General features: G+C 40.3%; 3 protein-coding genes across 12 annotated transcripts in view; 2 read left to right on the top strand and 1 right to left on the bottom strand.

Moving 5' to 3' along the window:
* Positions 1–8,286, top strand: part of CHD1L (chromodomain helicase DNA binding protein 1 like) — a 42,756-nt gene extending 34,470 nt beyond the window's left edge. For 4 of the 6 annotated variants that reach the window (XM_036344039.1, XM_036344038.1, XM_036344041.1 and 1 more), the window contains 4 exons: positions 4,418–4,488; positions 6,609–6,723; positions 7,470–7,578; positions 7,923–8,286. In XM_036344039.1, the coding sequence (XP_036199932.1) occupies positions 4,418–4,488; positions 6,609–6,723; positions 7,470–7,578; positions 7,923–8,001 (374 nt within the window). In that variant the 3' untranslated portion in view covers positions 8,002–8,286. Of the gene's footprint in view, positions 1–4,417; positions 4,489–6,608; positions 6,724–7,469; positions 7,579–7,922 lie in introns of those variants that run through there. The other 2 variants (XR_004973354.1, XR_004973353.1) reach the window with 1 other exon arrangement.
* A 1,753-nt stretch (positions 8,287–10,039) lies between these two features.
* On the bottom strand, positions 10,040–12,394 carry LOC118672724 (histidine protein methyltransferase 1 homolog). The gene is made up of 2 exons (XM_036342425.1): positions 12,257–12,394; positions 10,040–11,398 (listed from the first exon to the last, which is right to left on the bottom strand). Exon 2 carries the CDS (start codon positions 11,200–11,202, stop codon positions 10,084–10,086), a length of 1,119 nt encoding a protein of 372 aa, XP_036198318.1. The 5' UTR covers positions 11,203–11,398; positions 12,257–12,394; the 3' UTR covers positions 10,040–10,083.
* Positions 12,395–12,513: 119 nt separating this feature from the next.
* The window catches only part of CUNH1orf112 (chromosome unknown C1orf112 homolog), a 41,722-nt gene continuing 35,772 nt past the window's right edge, over positions 12,514–18,463 (top strand). For 3 of the 5 annotated variants that reach the window (XM_036342402.1, XM_036342401.1, XM_036342403.1), the window contains exons 1-3: positions 12,514–12,643; positions 15,941–15,980; positions 17,261–17,349. In XM_036342402.1, coding sequence (XP_036198295.1) covers positions 12,533–12,643; positions 15,941–15,980; positions 17,261–17,349 — 240 coding nt within the window. In that variant the 5' untranslated portion in view covers positions 12,514–12,532. The remainder of the gene's footprint in view (positions 12,644–15,940; positions 15,981–17,260; positions 17,350–18,463) is intronic. The other 2 variants (XR_004973196.1, XR_004973197.1) reach the window with 1 other exon arrangement.

Raw genomic sequence — 18,463 nt, 5'->3', positions numbered from 1 at the left:
CCTTGGCATAGAGAGGGGGTAAGGGCACCTCCTCTTATGAGCAGAAATCACAAAGTGGCGAAAAGAGTAAAATTATTTCCCAAAGAACTTGAGAGGCTAAACGACCTTATTCAATAGAGAAGGGCCCTTCACATTTCTCAGAGATCGTTTTTTTTTTTGTTTGTTTTTTTTTTAAATTCTGCTCAGTTCTCTAGAATGGACTTAGAATGAGTAAAATACTCTTTCTACTAAAACAGATTACTGGAAGATGGCTTTTAATATGTGTTGAAACAATTAACCCAGGTCTAGATATGGATTGGGCAGTTAGAAAAGCCCAGAGGAGGTCAGAGCTAGAGGTGCAGATGGAGGAGGATCTGTTTGGATCCTTGTTTGAAACCAAGAGGGAGATATGAATCTAGGATGGAATGCATGTCCTAACAGCCTAAAATGCACTGTTCCTTTTATAAGAAGTTTATGTAAACCCCATGGTAACCACAAAGCAGAAACCTAGAGCAGATAAAAACAAAAACAAAAACAAAGAAAGGGGAAAAAGAGCATACCAGCATAGAAAATAACCAATTTAGAAAGATAGGCAGAAACAGAGGGAAAAGAAGAAACAGTGGAAATGCAAAACAACCAGGAAACAGTTAATAAGATGGTATTAGTAAGTTATTTTTATATATCAGTAATTACTTTAAATGTAAATAGATTGGATTCATGAATTAAAAGGCACAGAATGGTTGGATGGATTAAAAAATTAAAAGAAAAGACCCAACTATATGCCTCCTACAAGAGACCCACTTGAGCCTTAAAAACACACAGACTGGAATTGAAGGGATGGAAAAAGATATTCCATCTAAGTGGAAACCAAAAGAAAGAAGAGTTTGCTATACTTATATGAGACAAAATAGCCTTTAAGCCAAAAATGGTAATAAGAGATGATGAAGGTCATTATATAATGATAAAGGGATCAATTCATCAAGAAAATAGAACAGTCATAAATATATATGTACCCTAAGTACATATCACACCTAAGGATATTAAGCAAATATTAACAGATATGAAGGGAGAAATAGACAACAATTCAATAATAATAGGAGATGTCAATATCTCAGTTTCAGCCATGGATATGCTCTCTCCAGATAAAAAAATCAACAAGGAAATGATGGGTTTGAACCAGACATTAGATCAAACAAACCTAACACGTATAGAATATTCCATCCAAGAGCAGCAGTATATACTTTCTTCTTAAGTGCGTATGGAACATTTTCCGGGATAGATCATATGATAGGGCACCAAACAAGTCTTAGCAAGACAAGAAAATTGAAATCATACCAAGCAAAATAAGGAAATTGAAATCATACCAAGCATCTTTTCTGACTACAGTGGTATAAAACTAGAAATCAACAACATGAGGAAAGCTGGAAAATCACATGGAAACTAAACAACACATTCCTGAACAACCAATGGGTCAAAGAAGAAATTAAAAGGAAAGCCAAAGAATATCTCAAAAAAGTGAACACAGCATACAAGAAACTATGGGATGCTGCAAAAGCAGTTTGAGAGGGCAGTTTATAGTGATAAATGAATATATTAAAAAACTAGAAAGATCGAAAATAATCCACCTAATGTTACACCTCAAGGACCTAGAGAAGAAAAACAAATTAAGCCCAAAATTAGCAGAAGGGAAGGAGATAGCAAAGATTAGAATGGAAGTAAATTAGAGACCAGAGAAACAATAGAAAAAAATTAACAAATCTGTTTATCATTTCAAAAAGAAATAAAATTGAGAAAACTTTAGTGAGACTAAGAAATAAAGAAGACTTACCCTAGCCAGTTTGGCTCAGTGGGTAGAGCGTCAGCCTGCAGCATGAAGGGTCCCTGGTTAGGTTCTAGTCAAGGGCACATGCCCGGGTTGCAGGCTCAAACCCCAGTAGGGGCGTGCAGGAGGCAGCCAGTCAATGATTCTCTCTTATCATTGATGTTTCTAACTCCCTCCCTTCCTCTCTGAAACCAATAAAAATATGTTTAAAAGAAAAAATAAATAAAGAAGACTCAAATCAGAAATAAAAGAGGAAAAATTGTAACTGAACCTACAGAAATACATAGAATCATAAGAGACTACTCTGAACAATTATATGCCATCAAATTAGATAACCCTTAATGGATACGTTTGTAGACTGTCTTCAATAAGAGGTGTTGGGAAAACTGGATGGATACATGCAAAAGAATGACATCAGACCACTTATACCATATAAATGAACCCCTCAAAATAGATTACTTACTTAAATGTAAGACCTGAAGCCATAAAACTCCTAGAAGAAAACGTAAGCAGTAAACTATTATTATTGTTGCTTTCTCAGCAAGGGAAACAAAAGAAAAAAATAAACTAAAAAGTTTTTGCATAGCGAAGGAAACCATTAACAAAGTGAAAAGACAACTGACTGAACGGGAGAAGATATTTACAAATGATACACCGATAAAGGATTAAAAGCCAAAATATGTAAGGAACTCGCACAACTTAACACCAAAAAAACCTCCAGACAATCCCATTTGCACTGGTCGATGTGGCTCAGTTGGAGCATCATCCCAAACACTGAAAGGTTGTGGGTTCGACTCCTAGTCAGGGTGCGTACGGAAGGCAGCCAGTTGATGTTTCTCTCTCACGTCAATGTTTCTGTATCCCTCTTCCTTCCTCTCTTTCTGAAATCAATAAGAACATATCTTCGGGTGAGGATTAAAAAACAAACACCCAGACAATCCAATTAAAAAATGGGCAGAGGACCTGAATAGACATTTCTCCAAAGAGGACATACAGATGACCAACATGACTAATTATCAGGGAAATGTAAATTAAAACCACAGTATCACCTCACACCTGTCAGAATAGCTCTCATCAATAAATGAACAAATACGTGTTAGTTAGGATATAGAGAAAATGGAACTCTTGTGCACTGTTGGTGGGATTATAAATTAGTGCAGCCATTATGGAAAACAGTATGGAAAGTCCTCCCAAAATAAAAATAGAGCCTTCATGTGATCCAGCAATTCCACTTCTGGGTATTTATCCAAAGAAAAAACACACACTGATTTGAAAAGAGATATGCAACCCTATGTTTATAGCAGCATTATTAGTAATAGCCAAGATATGGACGCAACCAAAATGTTCATCGGTAGATGAATGAAGAAAGATGTGGTACATATTACTCAGCAATAAAAAAGAATGAAATTTTGTCATTTGTGACACCATGGTTGGACCTACTGGATACTATGCTAGGTTAAATAAGTCAGACAGAGAAATACCGTGTGATTTAACTTATATGTGGAATCTACAAAACAACACACACCCACAAAATGAATAAACAAAAACAAAATAGAAACATCCATATTTATAGAGAAAAAGCTGATGGCTGCCCAAAAGGAAGGTGGGGTGGGAGGATGGGAAGAAAATAATAAAAACTTAACGTGCTTCTGACAGTCTTCCTCACTTCAACATTCTGGCCACAGAGTAGGGGAAAAACATGTAAAAATACCTTTATAACCTAATGCTAACTGTGAGTTCCAGAATATGGTCAGGCCCTCTGCAGCCAAACATGAGTATTAAGTCCTTGCCCAAGAAACAGGTGACTTGTTCTGAGTCTTACCAAAAAATGCACCTTTTTAATTGCTTGCAGAGAATTTTAAAAGGTAACACTCATCTCCTTGATTTTATTTTCCTATAGACAAGCAATCAAAAATTGAATTGCCAATTTGTTTACGTGAATTATTTCAATTATGGACTCTACCTAGAGAGCTCAAACTTATCAGATGTTATTTGAACAGATTTAACAGGCACTTTTCTTTCAGTTCTTACTGATTCCATTTATATTTCTGAATAAAGAAGAGTATTTTTTATACAATAAAACCTTGTACATGAGCCAGGAAAGAAATATGTTAATCTACCTTAGCTGAGTAATTTCTATTTAAAAAGTATTATTTTTTATATGTAAAGTACTGTGCCAGGATCTCAATTTTTCGTAAAACTTGAGCTTTTTGGGGAACGAAGCCATCTCTTTATGACAGTGGTAGACATAAACATTGGGCAAAAATGGCTCCGCTTCCCAAAGGCCCTGGTGCTCCTGAATGGAGTGCAGAAGCCTCTGCGTGGACTGAACACAGAAGTTAGGGCACTTACAGAGAATGTCGTCACGTTCATGTCTGAATCCCCAGGCTTAGAGCACAATGCCTGGAATAGTAGGGTGTTCAATAACGTCAGTAGTAAACTTTTGTAAAATAAATACAAAGTAGAAAAAATGTTTTTGAGGGGGAAAAAGGGAGTACCCAGCTGAGACAGTGGCTGGGTCCAGGCGAGTGAGAAAAGGCAAATTTGAAACCCGATTGAACTCAGCCTGCAGCGAACTTAATGATCTTTCTGTTGCTCCTTTTTCTTTTACCGCAGACTTGAGTTTGGGAGGTGTCCTTTTATTTCCTATTGATGATAGAGAGTCAAGAAACCAAGGGCAAGACTTGGTAAGTGGAACAAACACACATCTCAGATCAGAGCTAAAATATGGCTCCTATCACCTCCCCTTGAAACCGCTCCTGCTCCCACTGGCCTCTGTCACTGTAATTCGTTTGCCAGGGCTGCCGCAAAGTACCACAGGCTGGGTGGCTTCAGAAACTGAAACTTATTTTCTCACAGTTCTGGAGGCCACAAGTCCAAGATGAAGGTGCTGGGAAGGGTGGTTTCCTCTGCTTGGCCTGCAGGTGGTTGGCTTCATGCCATGTGAGGACATGGTCTTTCCTCTGTGCCCAGATTTCTTCTTCCTGTAAGGATGTCGGTCAGATTGGATTAGCCCCACCTTAAAGACCTTTTCAATTTGATTACCTGTTTAAAGGTCTTCTCTCCAGATACAGTCACATTTTGAAGTACTGAGGGTTAGGGCTTCCACATACGAATTTTGGGGGACACAATTCAGCCCTTAAGCAGGTTGAACCTCACCTTCTGCTGCACTCTGCCATCCCCCGTGCTTCTGTTCATCACAGCTTCTGGAACACTATCCCCCAATTCCTCCTTCTCTCCAGTGATATAGAGGACAGGCCCCTCCTAATTGCAGAGTTTAATTTTGTCTTTTTATCCTCAATATTGCATGCAGTATGGCTAATAGGAAATGCTCAATAAACACTTGCTGAATGAATAGGAAAACATGACTAAAAAAACTCTTGACCGTTTTGTCATTTGTTACATGAAAAGTTCTATAAAAGACCTTGTTTTCTAGCCAGTCATAAGCCAAGAAGAACCAATCCACATTTCCTCTGCCTGCATTAAAATTCTTCTTTTGTATCAGAAGTGTCTCCCACTTGCCTGTCATTTGGAATTATTGTAAAATGTTTTATTTACCACTAACTTAGCTTTCTCCAGGGCCTGAATTCATTCAAATTTGGGGCCAAACTTCACTGACTTAGCCCTGACTGGTGTGGCTCAGTTGGTAGGAGCCTTGTCCCATATACCAAAAGGTCATGGGTTCAAGCCCCAGTTGGGGCACATGTGGGAGGCAACCAATCGATTTTTTTTTCCTCTCACATCAGTGTTTCTCTCTCTTCCTTCTCTCTCTCTCTAAAATTCAATGAACATGTCCTTGGGTGAGGATTAAAAAAACGAAAACTTCACTGACTTAAACAAGACATTTAGAAAGTAGGCTGAGGGGACCTTTTCTTGAGGTTAATGGCCTGTGTGCCTAACAACAAAGTGGTTTCTGCTTGTTTAGTCATTTAGTCATTTCTAAAATGCTAAGAAATGAGAATGACACAGTGGTTGTGCATAAGCTCGGAAGCCAGTGACTCAGAAAAAACTGTTTACAGTGAGTACAATCAAGACTATGATGTAACTACTGGTGTAAGTCCCAGATATTGCCTTGACACACTCTCCAGCTCTACCCCTCTTTGATTAGGAGGGTGGAGATAGTTGGCATTGTGAACAGAGATAGAATGACAGCTTATCCTGGTGGTTGCAGAGCTTACCTGAGCATCAGCTAGTGGGCTGGAGTACAAGAACCTCGAAAGGCCTTTCTGCTCCAAAGACTCTGGAAAATTCCTTCTTTATCCTTGAGAGCATTTAGAAAGGCCAACATGTCTTGGACTCAGGTTTTTTTTTTTTTTCTTCTAATTTTAAAATATATTTTTATTTCAGAGAGGAAGGGAGAGGGAGAGACAGATAGAAACATCAATGATGAGAGAGAATCATTGATTGGCTGCCTCATGCATGTCCCTCACTGGGAATTGAGCCCGCAACCCGGGCATGTGCCCTGAGTGGGAATTGAACCGTGACCACCTGGTTCATAGGTCGACGCTCAACCACTGAGCCACGCCAGCTGGGCGTCAGGTTTTAACATATCTTAAAAAGAGTAAGAAAAGCTTATATAAAGTTGCCACAAAATAAGATAAAACAATTACAATGGGGTGTGAAATCATAGATTTGGTAGTATATGGCTACTCAGGCAGAGCATTCAGAAGAGGTGGAGCTATCTTGAGTGATCCATATAGGGCTATGCCTACTGGGGGACTGCTCACACCCCCTCCAACGGCAGGCCACTTAGTTGGCTGTGTAGCCATCTCATGCCGTGTCAGCTATTAATGATGGTTTCTCCTAGTTGGCCTTGATTGTGGCTCAGCACCGTGATCGCTCCAATGTCCTGTCCGGCATTAAGATGACAGCCCTAGAAGAGGGCCTGAAGAAGATTTCTTTAGCAGCAAAGAAAAAGAAAGGTGAGCTCCTCCATTTGTCCTCAGGAGTAGATGGATTTCTGTGATACGGTTTTTAAGGGGTGAGAAATGTCAAGAACCTGTTCAGTATACATAGAAAGGTAAGTCCCGATGTGAGAGGCGAGAGAAGTACCACCTTGTCATCTTGTACTTGTAAAGCCCTTTTTCTGTATCCCTGTATCTGTGATCTCTGTGTACCATCTGCATCCACTGCGGGACTTGTGTCCCGCAGATGAGGAAGGAGGCACCAGAGGTGAAGTAAACTGGTCATATGCAGTTGGGAAATGTCCTCTCTTGGAGAGTCCCAGTCCACATCAGCAGACAGTTCTCTGTCAAAAACCATAGTTTAGTGTTGTTTCCAAACCTTGTATATCTCAGAGTTTGTTGAACTGATTGACCAGTTAAAGAACCTTTGCTGATTTTGATTACATCTCTACCATTGATCATATATTCTGTTTCCATTGTACCTACTTCTTTCCAGGGCCTACCTGTAGGTCAGTCCTTGTGTTCAACAGAATTATTTTTCCGTATTACATCCCTCCCCAGAATATTCTTGATGTTATAATTGTATGCTTTGAGTGGGATGCTCCATGATTATGTACGTTTGGTCCATTGGAAACCACAGAGAGACTAAGAGTAAACATTATTTTCTCCTTTGTGTATATATATATATATATATATATATATATCCACCAATCCATTTTTGATGAAGGAAGACATCATAATCTATTCTTTCTTCTTTTCAACAGCAAGTGTCCATCTCCCACGCATTGGGCATGCTACGAAAGGTTTCAACTGGTATGGTACTGAGCGACTTATACGGAAATACTTGGCTGCAAAAGGCATCCCAACTTATGTGTATCCTTTTGTTACTCTAATAGTGACCCCTTCCACTTCAAAAGGGAAAATTATTCACTCAGTGTTGGTTTTCAAGGTATTTAAGTTACTATAAAAACTTAGTAGAGAAGTCATGTTTTATACTCTTGCATAATTCAAGCAGTATCAAAAGCATTCTAGTACATGAGCAAAAGCAATAATAAGTACTATCAACATCTGAAGGATTTGTAATATGGTGAAAGGGAATTAAAGGCAGTCTACTTCTGGAGTGGTTATCTCAACAATGTCTAAACTAGACAACTAGTAGTTCTAGTAAAGTTGATTTTAAAGTGATGAGATGCATCTTCCTTGACTGTCCTTACCAGATACTACTTTCCCAGAAACAAGGCTGCCGCCCCTCATTCACAGTCCTCATCTTCCTCCTCAGGACAGCTGCCGCCCTGAGAACCAGCCCCGGCTCAGCCCAGCCCAGCCCCAGCCCAGCCCCAGCCTTCAGCCGCTAGCTAAGGGTTTTGCTCAGAACTACTGTAATAGAATATTTTGAAAGGAATTGGGATCTGAAAGGTGGGCCTCTTTTTTTTTAAATTCTAATTTTGTTCTGGATGTGTTGCTTTGATTGGTACCTGTAATACAGGGATGTATACGTTAGTTGGGAAAGTCCTTTGGCAGCTTCTCAGGGCCCCAGTTGGCATAGCTATTTGAATAATAATAAAATTTCTATCTCTGATGGTTTCATTGCTTTCTTTCCCCCAATCTAGATTTCTTCTCCTCTGTCAGACTGGATTAGAATATGTAATAGTCTAAGTGTTCTAATTGCCACCAACTTAAGCTATATATTTAATATAATATCAACCAAAATACCAAAGGAATTGTTTAAATTGTCAGAATGATTGTAGAATTTACTTGGGAAAAATAAACATATATACATAGTAAATATCATACACTGTACCTTCAACAACAAAGAGAAAGGTTTGAAAAGGAAAGAGCAAGTCTTGCCTGACAGATAAAATTTCATTATATAGGTACACTGATTAAAACAGGTTACTACTTGTACAGAAATGGGCAATGGAAGGATACACGTAGATGGGGTTAAGACAACTATCTAATCATTGGAGGGAGGGGGGAAGATAAAATCATTTGGTCTGGCTCTACCAAGGCATTAGGGGTGAGTTAAATATTTGACCACATATAGCAGGCTAATTTTCAAGTTGGTAATTTTCTATGGCCCAAGAATGATGTTATAAATATCCAAATGGCCCTTGGCTGAAAAAAGGTTCTCCACCCCTGGTATATATAAAAGTTGTTAAAGAAAGTACACCCTAAAAGTTCCCTTCAGAAGGAAAAAAAACATTGTTTTCTTTTTCTCTTATTTTTTTTTTGTATCCATATGAGATAATGGATATTAACTAAACTTATATACATGATATGTTTATAATATGACTATATATACACACATTAGGGATTTATGTATAATATATACAGTTTTTAATGATGGGCGTAAATAAGATTCTTTAACTGTGACTTCCATTTCAGAATAATACAAGGGTGCTAAGAAATATTTGTGATGAAAAACAGGCAGTGGTAAGGTTGAGACCACTGGGGTGGTAAGAAAAGCTTTTAAGCCCTAGCTGGTTTGGCTCAGTAGATAGAGCATCAGCGTGCGGATCAAAGGGTCCCAGGTTCAATTCCGGTCAAGGGCACATGCCAGGGGTTGCGGGCTTGATCCCCAATAGGAAGCGTGCAGGAGGCAGCTGATCAGTGATTCTCTCGAATCATTGATGTTTCTATCTCTCTCTCCCTCTCCCTTCCTCTCTGAAATAAAAAAAAAAATAAAAATTAAAAAAAAGAAAAGCTTTTAAATAGACATCAGTTCAGATTCTGGTTCAAGGTGAGAAATGTGATGGGGATTTAATTACTTCCTTGACTCTCAATTTCTTTATAAAATGGAAGTACTATTTATAACCTGAACCAGAACCTAATTCAGGGCTGTTATTAATATTAAATGTTAGTATATATAAAGCTCTTCTGCCCTGCACATAGTAAACACTGAGAACTCTTAGCTATTGTGACCATTATTAAAATGAGGATGCTATATGCCTCATAAGGTTATAGATATTAAGCAAGATGCTATACAAAGTACCTAGTTAACAGATGTCCAGTAAATATATTTTATTGAATCCTAATTTCTCAAAATAAGACCCGAAGCATGGAGGCATGGAACAGACTGACATACTTTGATGTGGGGTTGGGGGGGACGAGAAGAGATAAACCCAATGATTTATATGCATAGCCCATGGACATGGGCAATAGGATGGTGAAGACCTGGGGGGGAGGGAGGAGGGCCTGGGAGGAGCGGGGAAAGGGCGAGAAAATGGGAGACATCTGTAATACCATCAACAATAAAAATACATATTAAAAAATAAGACCCTTGCTAATTGTATTATAAAAAGTAGCAAAGCAGAAATTAAACATTCTCAACAAGTTTTTAGTTATTCTGTTTATTTTACTTAGGACACTCTGTGGACATTAACTGGGATACTTAAAAGTCATTTCAATTAGGAATCTTTTTAGTCCTTCGTCAATTATTTCAAGTGTTCTAGTCTTAAATACATTCCTTTCTTCTACAAACTTCTGAAAGAGATGAACACCTCCACCTACACCAAAATAATGTGCTTTGCTGGCCAAAAGCACCCGCCCATTTTTACCTAACAATTGAAGGAATGTTTGGTGCAAAGTATCATAGTAATCCGGATTGTAAATCGTTTCTGAGGTGAGAATGAGGTCATATTTTTCAAAATGTTTTTCACTGGTTACAAGCTTACAAAACTTAGACCACTCCCCCGAAAAGAACCGGCATTGACCTAGTTTTTGTGCTACTTTTGATTTCCTGCATCTTTTCACATCTGGCTCATTTCCGTCATTTTCTTCATCTTCCAAAGTGGAGTTAGCCACCATGTTAGGTAAAGTTACTTCGTCAATCACCAAACTGTTATAATCTTGAAAATGAACTTCTTTGGCCCCTTCCTTGAGTGCAATTAAACCCAGCAACCCTGATCCACAGCCAAGATCCAACACTTTCCCCCCAGCAAATTTCACTTGAGCCTTTGCAAAATAAGCCAGGAGGTCAAAGGTACATTCCCAGATTTTTAAACCTCCTTCATAAACACCGGTAATCAGATCAGAGTGAGAAGAAATGGTCTTTGAAACGATGTTTTCTCCAGGGAAGTTCTCTTTCAACGAGACGGTTTTCACTACTGATATGTTAACGTGCTGGAGACCTGGTAATGTTTCTATGACTTTATTTTCTAACACTTTCTTTAAATCTTTAGGTACAGCATGCTCTTTGGCAAGTCTCAAGCAAGGCTGTTTTTCATGAGGCTCTAAGTTCCCTGAACTGTGAGCTGCATGGAGTGAGTTGCATGTGTCTTGGGAGGGAGCTGCATGTCCCACTGACGTAGGTCCCCACGAGTGATTCGGAGGCAAGACAGACTGCTCTGTAGAACATTTTGTGTCCCTGTGTTTACCTTTTTGACTTTCTGAGACTGAAGACTCTTTTGAGGAATTAGGGGTCAAAGTTCCATCTCCAGGGGGCGTTAATTCATTATCTAGATTGTCTTCTATAGTGAAATTAAATTGGAAGGTCATCCTCGTACAATCCTTCAGTTCAAAGGGAGACTCCTCAGCTTCTGGATAGAATTGATGACACAGAACATGAACCTGTTTCAGTTATTTAAGTAGTTTTGTTTGGGTCACTTTCTCTGTAGTGGCTTATACAATTAAAATATTTAGAGATGTTTCCAAATGACTTTCCAGAGGTCTTTGCTTTTCTTTCCGTTTAACTCTGGAGGAAAAAAAATAAAATCGTTAGTAAATAGCAAAATGACACATTTCCTTAAAATATAATATTAAACAGTAATCATCCCAATCCCCTCAGCTAGCTACTTTTTCTATACAAGTTTTGAGGGAAATAAGGAGATTTGGAAACACACAACCCTGCAGGGGTCAAAAGCTGGATTAGAGAATGAAGAGTAAAAACAAATAATAGAACTGCAGCAGCAACAACTAGAAAAAACAAAGTCCCATATTTTCGGGAAGGAACTGACAAGTCTAGCTGCTTGGTGTCCGTCACCTGTCATGACCCTGTCCAAACATATTTACCTACTAAACTGACAGCATCTCTTCACCCAGTCTGTTCCTCTTTCAAGTAACAGGAAATCAAGAGTTTATTTTGGTAAATGTGTAGCCCTGTAAAAACCTGCACGGTTCTACTCTGGTGCAAGTTCATGCAAATGACCTCACAACACTTAGTGGATATCAGCAGCCCTAAGTGCATGGGAGTGGGTGATTTTGGAGTAATCAGTAAAGGTCAGTTTGGCGGCAGAACAAACACACAGTAAGGACACTGAACGGTTGGAGAGGCCTGTGGACAGTAGAAGCAACTTTACCGAGACTCTCACGGTACTAGACCTGCTTCAGATCGTACAATTCTGGCAGGTGGGGTCTCTGTTCCCATTCAACAAGACGTACAAAGTAGGATCACACGGTGAAGTGGACAGGAACCGGATCCAACCCCATCAGATGTGCAATCTCAAAGTCCCCTGGGATCGACGGTAGCAAATCTGGGGACTTACGGCCTTCACCTCCCCAAAGCGCCTCAACGTAACAACAAATACAGTAATCTAGACCTTGGGATACTCACAGCTCCGCCAGTTCCCAGCTCACGGCCGCGTGTAGAAACCTCATGTCACGCCAGATGCTCGGGGCTGAAAGCGTGCACCAGTGAGTCGAGTCCTCCGCGGGCCAGAGAGGCCCGGTTTTTCTCAGCCGCGCAAGGCCCGGGCTCAACTAGGAACGCAGCCCGCTCACTCTCTATGGTATTGGTGTCGTCGGAGAGCAAGCAAGGCCTGCCGGGACGGCGGCGTTTCCGGTCTCGGCGGTGGCGGGACGTATTTGAAGCTGGTTCCTCGGCAAAAACATGTCTCAGGAGGGCGCCGTCTCGGCGAGCGCCGTCCCCCTGGAGGAATTGAGCACCTGGCCCGAGGAGCTGTGCCGCCGGGAGCTGCCGACTGTCCTGCCTCGGCTCCTCATATCCTTCGCTGTCGCTTGCACCCAGAGGGGAGTGGGCGGCAGGTGTTGCCTCTTTCCCCTCAGCCGGGCCACACCCGCCGCCAGCTCGTGTTGCGTTCCCGCGGCCTGAAATCTCCCGGTTCTTTGTCGGTGAGCGAGATGGAGCCGCGAGGGGACGGCGGGCGAGCGGGGACCGTGTGCCCGAGAGCCAGGGCATGCCTGGCTTTGGGACGGACTGCTCGGGCTCGCAGAGGTGCCCTCTGCCCCTCGATGGTGGAGGTGCGAGTGGCCTTTTCGTCCATTGCTCTGTGCCGGGGAGTTTTTCTGTGCGCCTCACGACTTTTGCACAGGAGAGTGGGAGAGGCAAGGACTGGGACCCGAGCGGTAAGGCGAGACCTGACTCTAAGCCAGTGGTTCTCAACCTTCTGGCCCTTTAAATACAATAGTTCCTCATGTTGTGACCCAGCCATAAAATTATTTTCGTTGCTACTTCATAACTGTCATGTTGCTACTGTTATCATAATGTAAATATCTGATATGCAGGATGGTCTTAGGCGAACCCTTTGAAAGGGTCGTTAGACCCCCAAAGGGGTCGCGACCCACAGGTTGAGAACCGCTGCAAGCGGGATGAGGCAGAGTCCCTCTGAGCTGTGTCAGCTCTAAGATGCGCGGCGGATCTGAACGACACCTTCCCCGGGATTGTGAGGACTGCAGAGGCGGGGGGTGTGGAAGTGCTGCTCCCTCCCTCGCCCACCCCCTGTCCTGCAGCGCTGGCTGGGAGGAGCGGCTTGTTGGTTCCACCTGCCGGGGTGGAGGGGCTGGCAGCCTGGGTTGCCCAGGTGCGGACCATTCCTTAGTAGTCTCGTGCCTTTGTGGTTGTCAGTGTGCCTCGAGCCCTGGCCGTTCATGGTAAAAGGTAATTTTTTTTTTTAATGCTTTTTCGCTCACCTTCAACATAAAACTACACTGAAGAGGAAAAATGACCTTTATTTGAGAGCGTCCACACCCTGCATAAATAATGTTTACAGTTAAAGCCAAACACAAATGTTGCCATCCCATAGACGTCATTCGTCTAGGACTCTAGGCAGTGGCACACTCCCACTAGGTACCAGAGCCCCTTTGTTAGTCGTTGTGCAGATAAGGAATCCCCATCCTCAAGGATTTGGACTTGAAAAAAAAACCCCACAGGATTTTGACTTGGGAAACGAAATAGCTATCCTTCTCATAGACATGTCCTGGGTCCTTAACTGGGTGTAGCAGGCAGGATGGCAGGCTTTGGAGTAACAAAGATAAGGAACATGGTTCCTCTTCTTCCCCTCAAACTTATAGGGCAGTGGTTCTCAACCTTCCTAATGCCGCGACCCTCTAATACAGTTCCTCATGTTGTGGTGACCCCCAATTTCATTGTTACAAATTGAACATAATTAAAGCATAGTGATTAATCACAAAAACAATATGTAATTATAGATATGTTTTCCGATGGTCTTAGGCGACCCCCGTGAAAGGGTCGTTCGACCCCCAAAGGGGTCGTGACCCACAGGTTGAGAACCGCTGTTACAGGGGAACCTCAGTAATTGAAAGTGAACATTCCCACCTGGTTTTGCATCTCACACTTAACATTCAGAAAGACCCAAACCTGTTCTTCCCCCAGTGTTCTTCATTGAAATACAGCAGGTCTTAGAATAACATGATTTCATTCCAAGTCATTTCATTAGAAAATAGGAATGGAAAAAGTGTTTTTGTATTTCTTTAAATCACAGAATCTATTGATAAATTAAGTGAGGACTTAACTGTAAATGGTTTCGCAAACCTTGAATCCTTACATCTAATCAGCAAGTTCTTTTGTCTCTGACTTCAAGCTGTATCTTGATTGCATCCACTTAACTCCATCCCCAGTTGCTATCATTTTATTCTAAACATCCATCACCTGGACTGTTGTTAATAGTTTCCTTATGTCCTCTTATAATCCATTCTCCAAAAATAGTTGTGGGTGAAAGACCTGTCATTTCCTTTTTAAACACATCCCCCCCCCCCCCCCCCCCCCGCCAAGTTACCGTAAGGCCCCATGTAATATAAGCCTTGCCTTTTCCTCCTGCTTAGCTCACTACATTCTGTCCACGAAGGCATGAATTCCCCACCTCGAGGTCTTCATGCTTGCTGCTCCCTCAGCCTCCCTTGTTCTCCAGCCTTTTGTGCAGCTCATCATTCGGGTCTTGGCTCAAATTTCACCTTATTCGGCCCTTTTCAGAGCCCTCAACTTTAGGTAATTCCCACAAACCCAATCTGCAACACTTTTATTACTTTGTCCTGTTTTCTAAAGAGTACTTTATCATTAACGAAAATCATCTTGTTTTGTTTATTTGAAAAAGTGTTTATTGCTTTCAGAGAGGAAGGGAGAGGATGATAGAAACATCAATGATGAGAGAGAATCATTGATCGGCTGCCTTCTGCACATCCCCCAATGGGGATCGAGCCTGCAACCCGGTCATGTGCCCTGACCAGGGATTGAACCATTGAGCTCTTGGTGCACAGGATGATGCTCAATCCAATGAGCCATACTGGCCGGGCTATAAGTCTATGTTTTATAATTTGATTACTGTTAGGATAATGTACTGTGACATATTTTGTAGGCTTCTGTTATGTGCAGAAGAGTTTCAGTCTGGTAAGGTTGGTAAGAAAGGTATGAAAATAATATGAAAAGAAGATAGAAAGTGGTGAGTGACTTAAGGCAGCTACAGATAAAGTACTATAGAAATGCTGAGGAGGGAGAAATTTCTTTTCTGCCTGAGAAACCAGAAATCCATGGCTTATTGTGGCATTGTTTGTCAGCTGTCAAAGATATTTTATCTAATAGCTTGAAAAGGCAAGAATATCCCTGGAGCAATTGTTTTTTTAATCTAAAAGCTTCAACTTTTTGTTTATTTATTTTTTATCATCACCCGAGGATATTTTTTCCCCCATTGATTTTTAGAGAGAGTGGAAGGGAGAGGAAGAGACTGAGAACCACCCATGTGAGAGAGACACATTGATTGGTTCCCTCCCACATATCCCCTGACCAGGGCTGGGAGCCTGCAATCGAGGTACGTGCCCTTGACCAGAATCAAACCTGGCACCCTTCAGTCCACAGGCCGACGCTCTATCCACTGAGCCAAACCGGCCAGGGCAAGTTTTAACTTTTTAAAAGCAAAATTATGCCAGTAATTTGAGTCTAGCTTCAGTCTCTTACTGATTATTGCTTAAACTTCAAGAATGGTCCTTTTAAATTTGTTTTCAGTAGTGAACATCCTAATAGTATGATTTTCCTTAATTATTTTACTCCATGTATCAACATTCTGACAGTTGGATTGAGCATATTCGTAAGTCAAACTATCTTACTGTATGATTTATTTTGATGTTAAGATGTGAATCATACTTATCAATACAGCATTGTATTCCCTTCAAATCGAATCATTTCCTATTGTCCTGTTACAGTCTCTGTAACTTTCAATTACTTAAAATGCCCAAATTACTTCTAATTACAGTACTTAAAGTTTTAAATCCCATTTTTGATAGATAGCAAATATATTCTGTTTAATAATGTGTATGTAAGCACAATGCAAACTTTAAATGTTAGTTGTTAAACCGTGGTTAACCTCTATGAAACAAACTTGCAGTCTTTTGCTTTCAGCCTCTAACATGTGAAGTAGCTTTAGAAAATAGGTTCTAGGTTACAGAAAGCTGATTATTTAGGTGATGACACGTTTGTCATTTGGAAAAAGTTGTCTTTCTCATCTTTATCTGTCTTCATTACCCTTATTTGATGTGATTTGCTTATTTAGCCAGGAGAGGTGGTGAAGAGTAAAGACTAGACAGTAGTTTACATTTATTTTGAATTAGAATGGTTGTGGAATATTTGTTTATAATTTTGAATCTATGTTAGGAACAGAATTATTTTTTATACTGAGCATGAGTCACACATATTCATTGTAGAAAATATGAAACATACAGAAAAAAAACCAGAAGACACCTATGGATCTGAAATGGTTAAGATTTTAATAGAGAATATTCTCATCCCATTTCTGTACATTCCTGCCAGATTACCTATTATTCTTTGTATGTACATGTTTACATATAATAAAATTGGGATACTATTTTGAGACCTTTATGCTTAATTTTAAAGCACTGTAAACATTCAAAAAATATATTTTTATTGATTTCAGAGAGGAAGGGAAAGAGAGAGAGAGACATCAGTGATGAAAGAGAATCATTGATTGGCTGCCTCCTGCATGAGACCACAACTCAGGCATGTTCCTGGACCGGGAATTGAACTGTGACCTCCTCAAGCACTGAGCCACACTGACCAGGCCAGTTCTGTAAACATTTTTTATGGTTTTTAAATAACCTCTGAAGAATCATTTACAGATCCTGTTCAGTAAAGGTACCCACATCCATTAAGTGGTCAAATGCTGGACATATTTTCCCTTTTTTTGTTATTACTTCACTTTAATATTTTCTCTACACAGATTATGGCATTTGAAGCTGTACAACGCTTTCTGTTGATTGTGCTTACATATGTCCCCATTTGGAAAGAGCAGTGATCTTTGTTGGCTGACGTGATTAATATTCCTACAAAACGTGTTACTATTTTGCTTTATAGAAATTCTGAAAACCATTGTACAAATGTTTTTACCTCATATGAACCACCTGACATTGGAACAGACTTTCTTTTCTCAAGTGCTGCCAAAGGTACAGTACTATTAATACTCAGGATATAAAACAAAGCCTGTTAAAATCTAACCTCTGTTTTAGAGCATTCTTAATTGTGGCTTTTTAAAAAATATATCAAACATATTTGTCATACAGATAAAGTAGTAAAAAATAGATCTCATGTGAGAATATGGTGGTGGGGAATGCCTGGCTCGAGGGCCACATAAGGCCTTCAAAGTCATTTGGTTTGGCCCTGTCAGGGCATTAGGGGTGAGTTAATTAAATGTTTTGGCCAAATATAGCAGGCTAATTTTTAAGTTGATAATTTTGTATGGCCTGAGAATGATGTTATAAATATCCAAATGGCCCTTGGCAGAAAAAAGTTTCCCCACCCTGTGTTAGAGTAGGCAATGAAAAACTATTTTCAGATAATATGGATCCTTTACTAACTGAATTTAAATTATTTGTAGTTAGTTTTAAATGCTCTTGTATTTTAATGCTATTAAATGAAAATTTGGGATGGATGATAAAGGTAGTGAGTCCCTTTGTTGTGTCTTCTCTGAAGGGTTTACTAGTATTAGTAATTATTAAATAGCACTGTCTGAAGAAATGGACCCACGGTTTATTAAAGAAGTCTTAGGATAAAAAAGGCTGGAATACTGGTAAAATCAAATAACTAAGAGAAAACATTGTATTTACAGACTATATTATTACTTTTTAGATGTCTGATATACTTTTTCTCTGAAAAGCCATGTTTTGTTTTGTTTTTTGATTGAGAGAATTAAAGGTACTTTGGCGCCAAAATGAAATATATTTACGATAACTTATTCTCTTATTGGAATGGAGTTCTAAGTTTAGCTTTGAGGCAGATAACCATCAGAATTCCTTTTACTCATATTCACATGGTTATTCTGTATCTGAAAAGCTTCTTAGGATTTGTTCTTGACCAGCAGGAAGGGTCAGCTGCTGTTAGGATTTGTTCTTGACCAGCAGGAAGGGTCAGCTGCTGTTAGGATTTGTTCTTGACCAGCAGGAAGGGTCAGCTGCTGTTAGGATTTGTTCTTGACCAGCAGGAAGGGTCAGCTGCTGTTAGAATTTGTTCTTGACCAGCAGGAAAGGTCAGCTGCTGTGTACGTGAAAACAGGATGAGCAT

The sequence above is a fragment of the Myotis myotis genome, unplaced genomic scaffold (genome assembly GCF_014108235.1).
Source record: "Myotis myotis isolate mMyoMyo1 unplaced genomic scaffold, mMyoMyo1.p scaffold_m19_p_18, whole genome shotgun sequence".
NCBI lineage: Eukaryota > Metazoa > Chordata > Mammalia > Chiroptera > Vespertilionidae > Myotis > Myotis myotis.
The sequence above is the reverse complement of the archived record's forward strand: the minus strand, read 5'-3'. Positions and strand labels throughout refer to the sequence as shown.

Excerpts from the sequence above, each read along its gene's own strand:
- LOC118672724 (XM_036342425.1), bottom strand. The coding sequence starts at position 11,202 with ATGACCTTCCAATTTAATTTCACTATAGAAGACAATCTAGATAATGAA.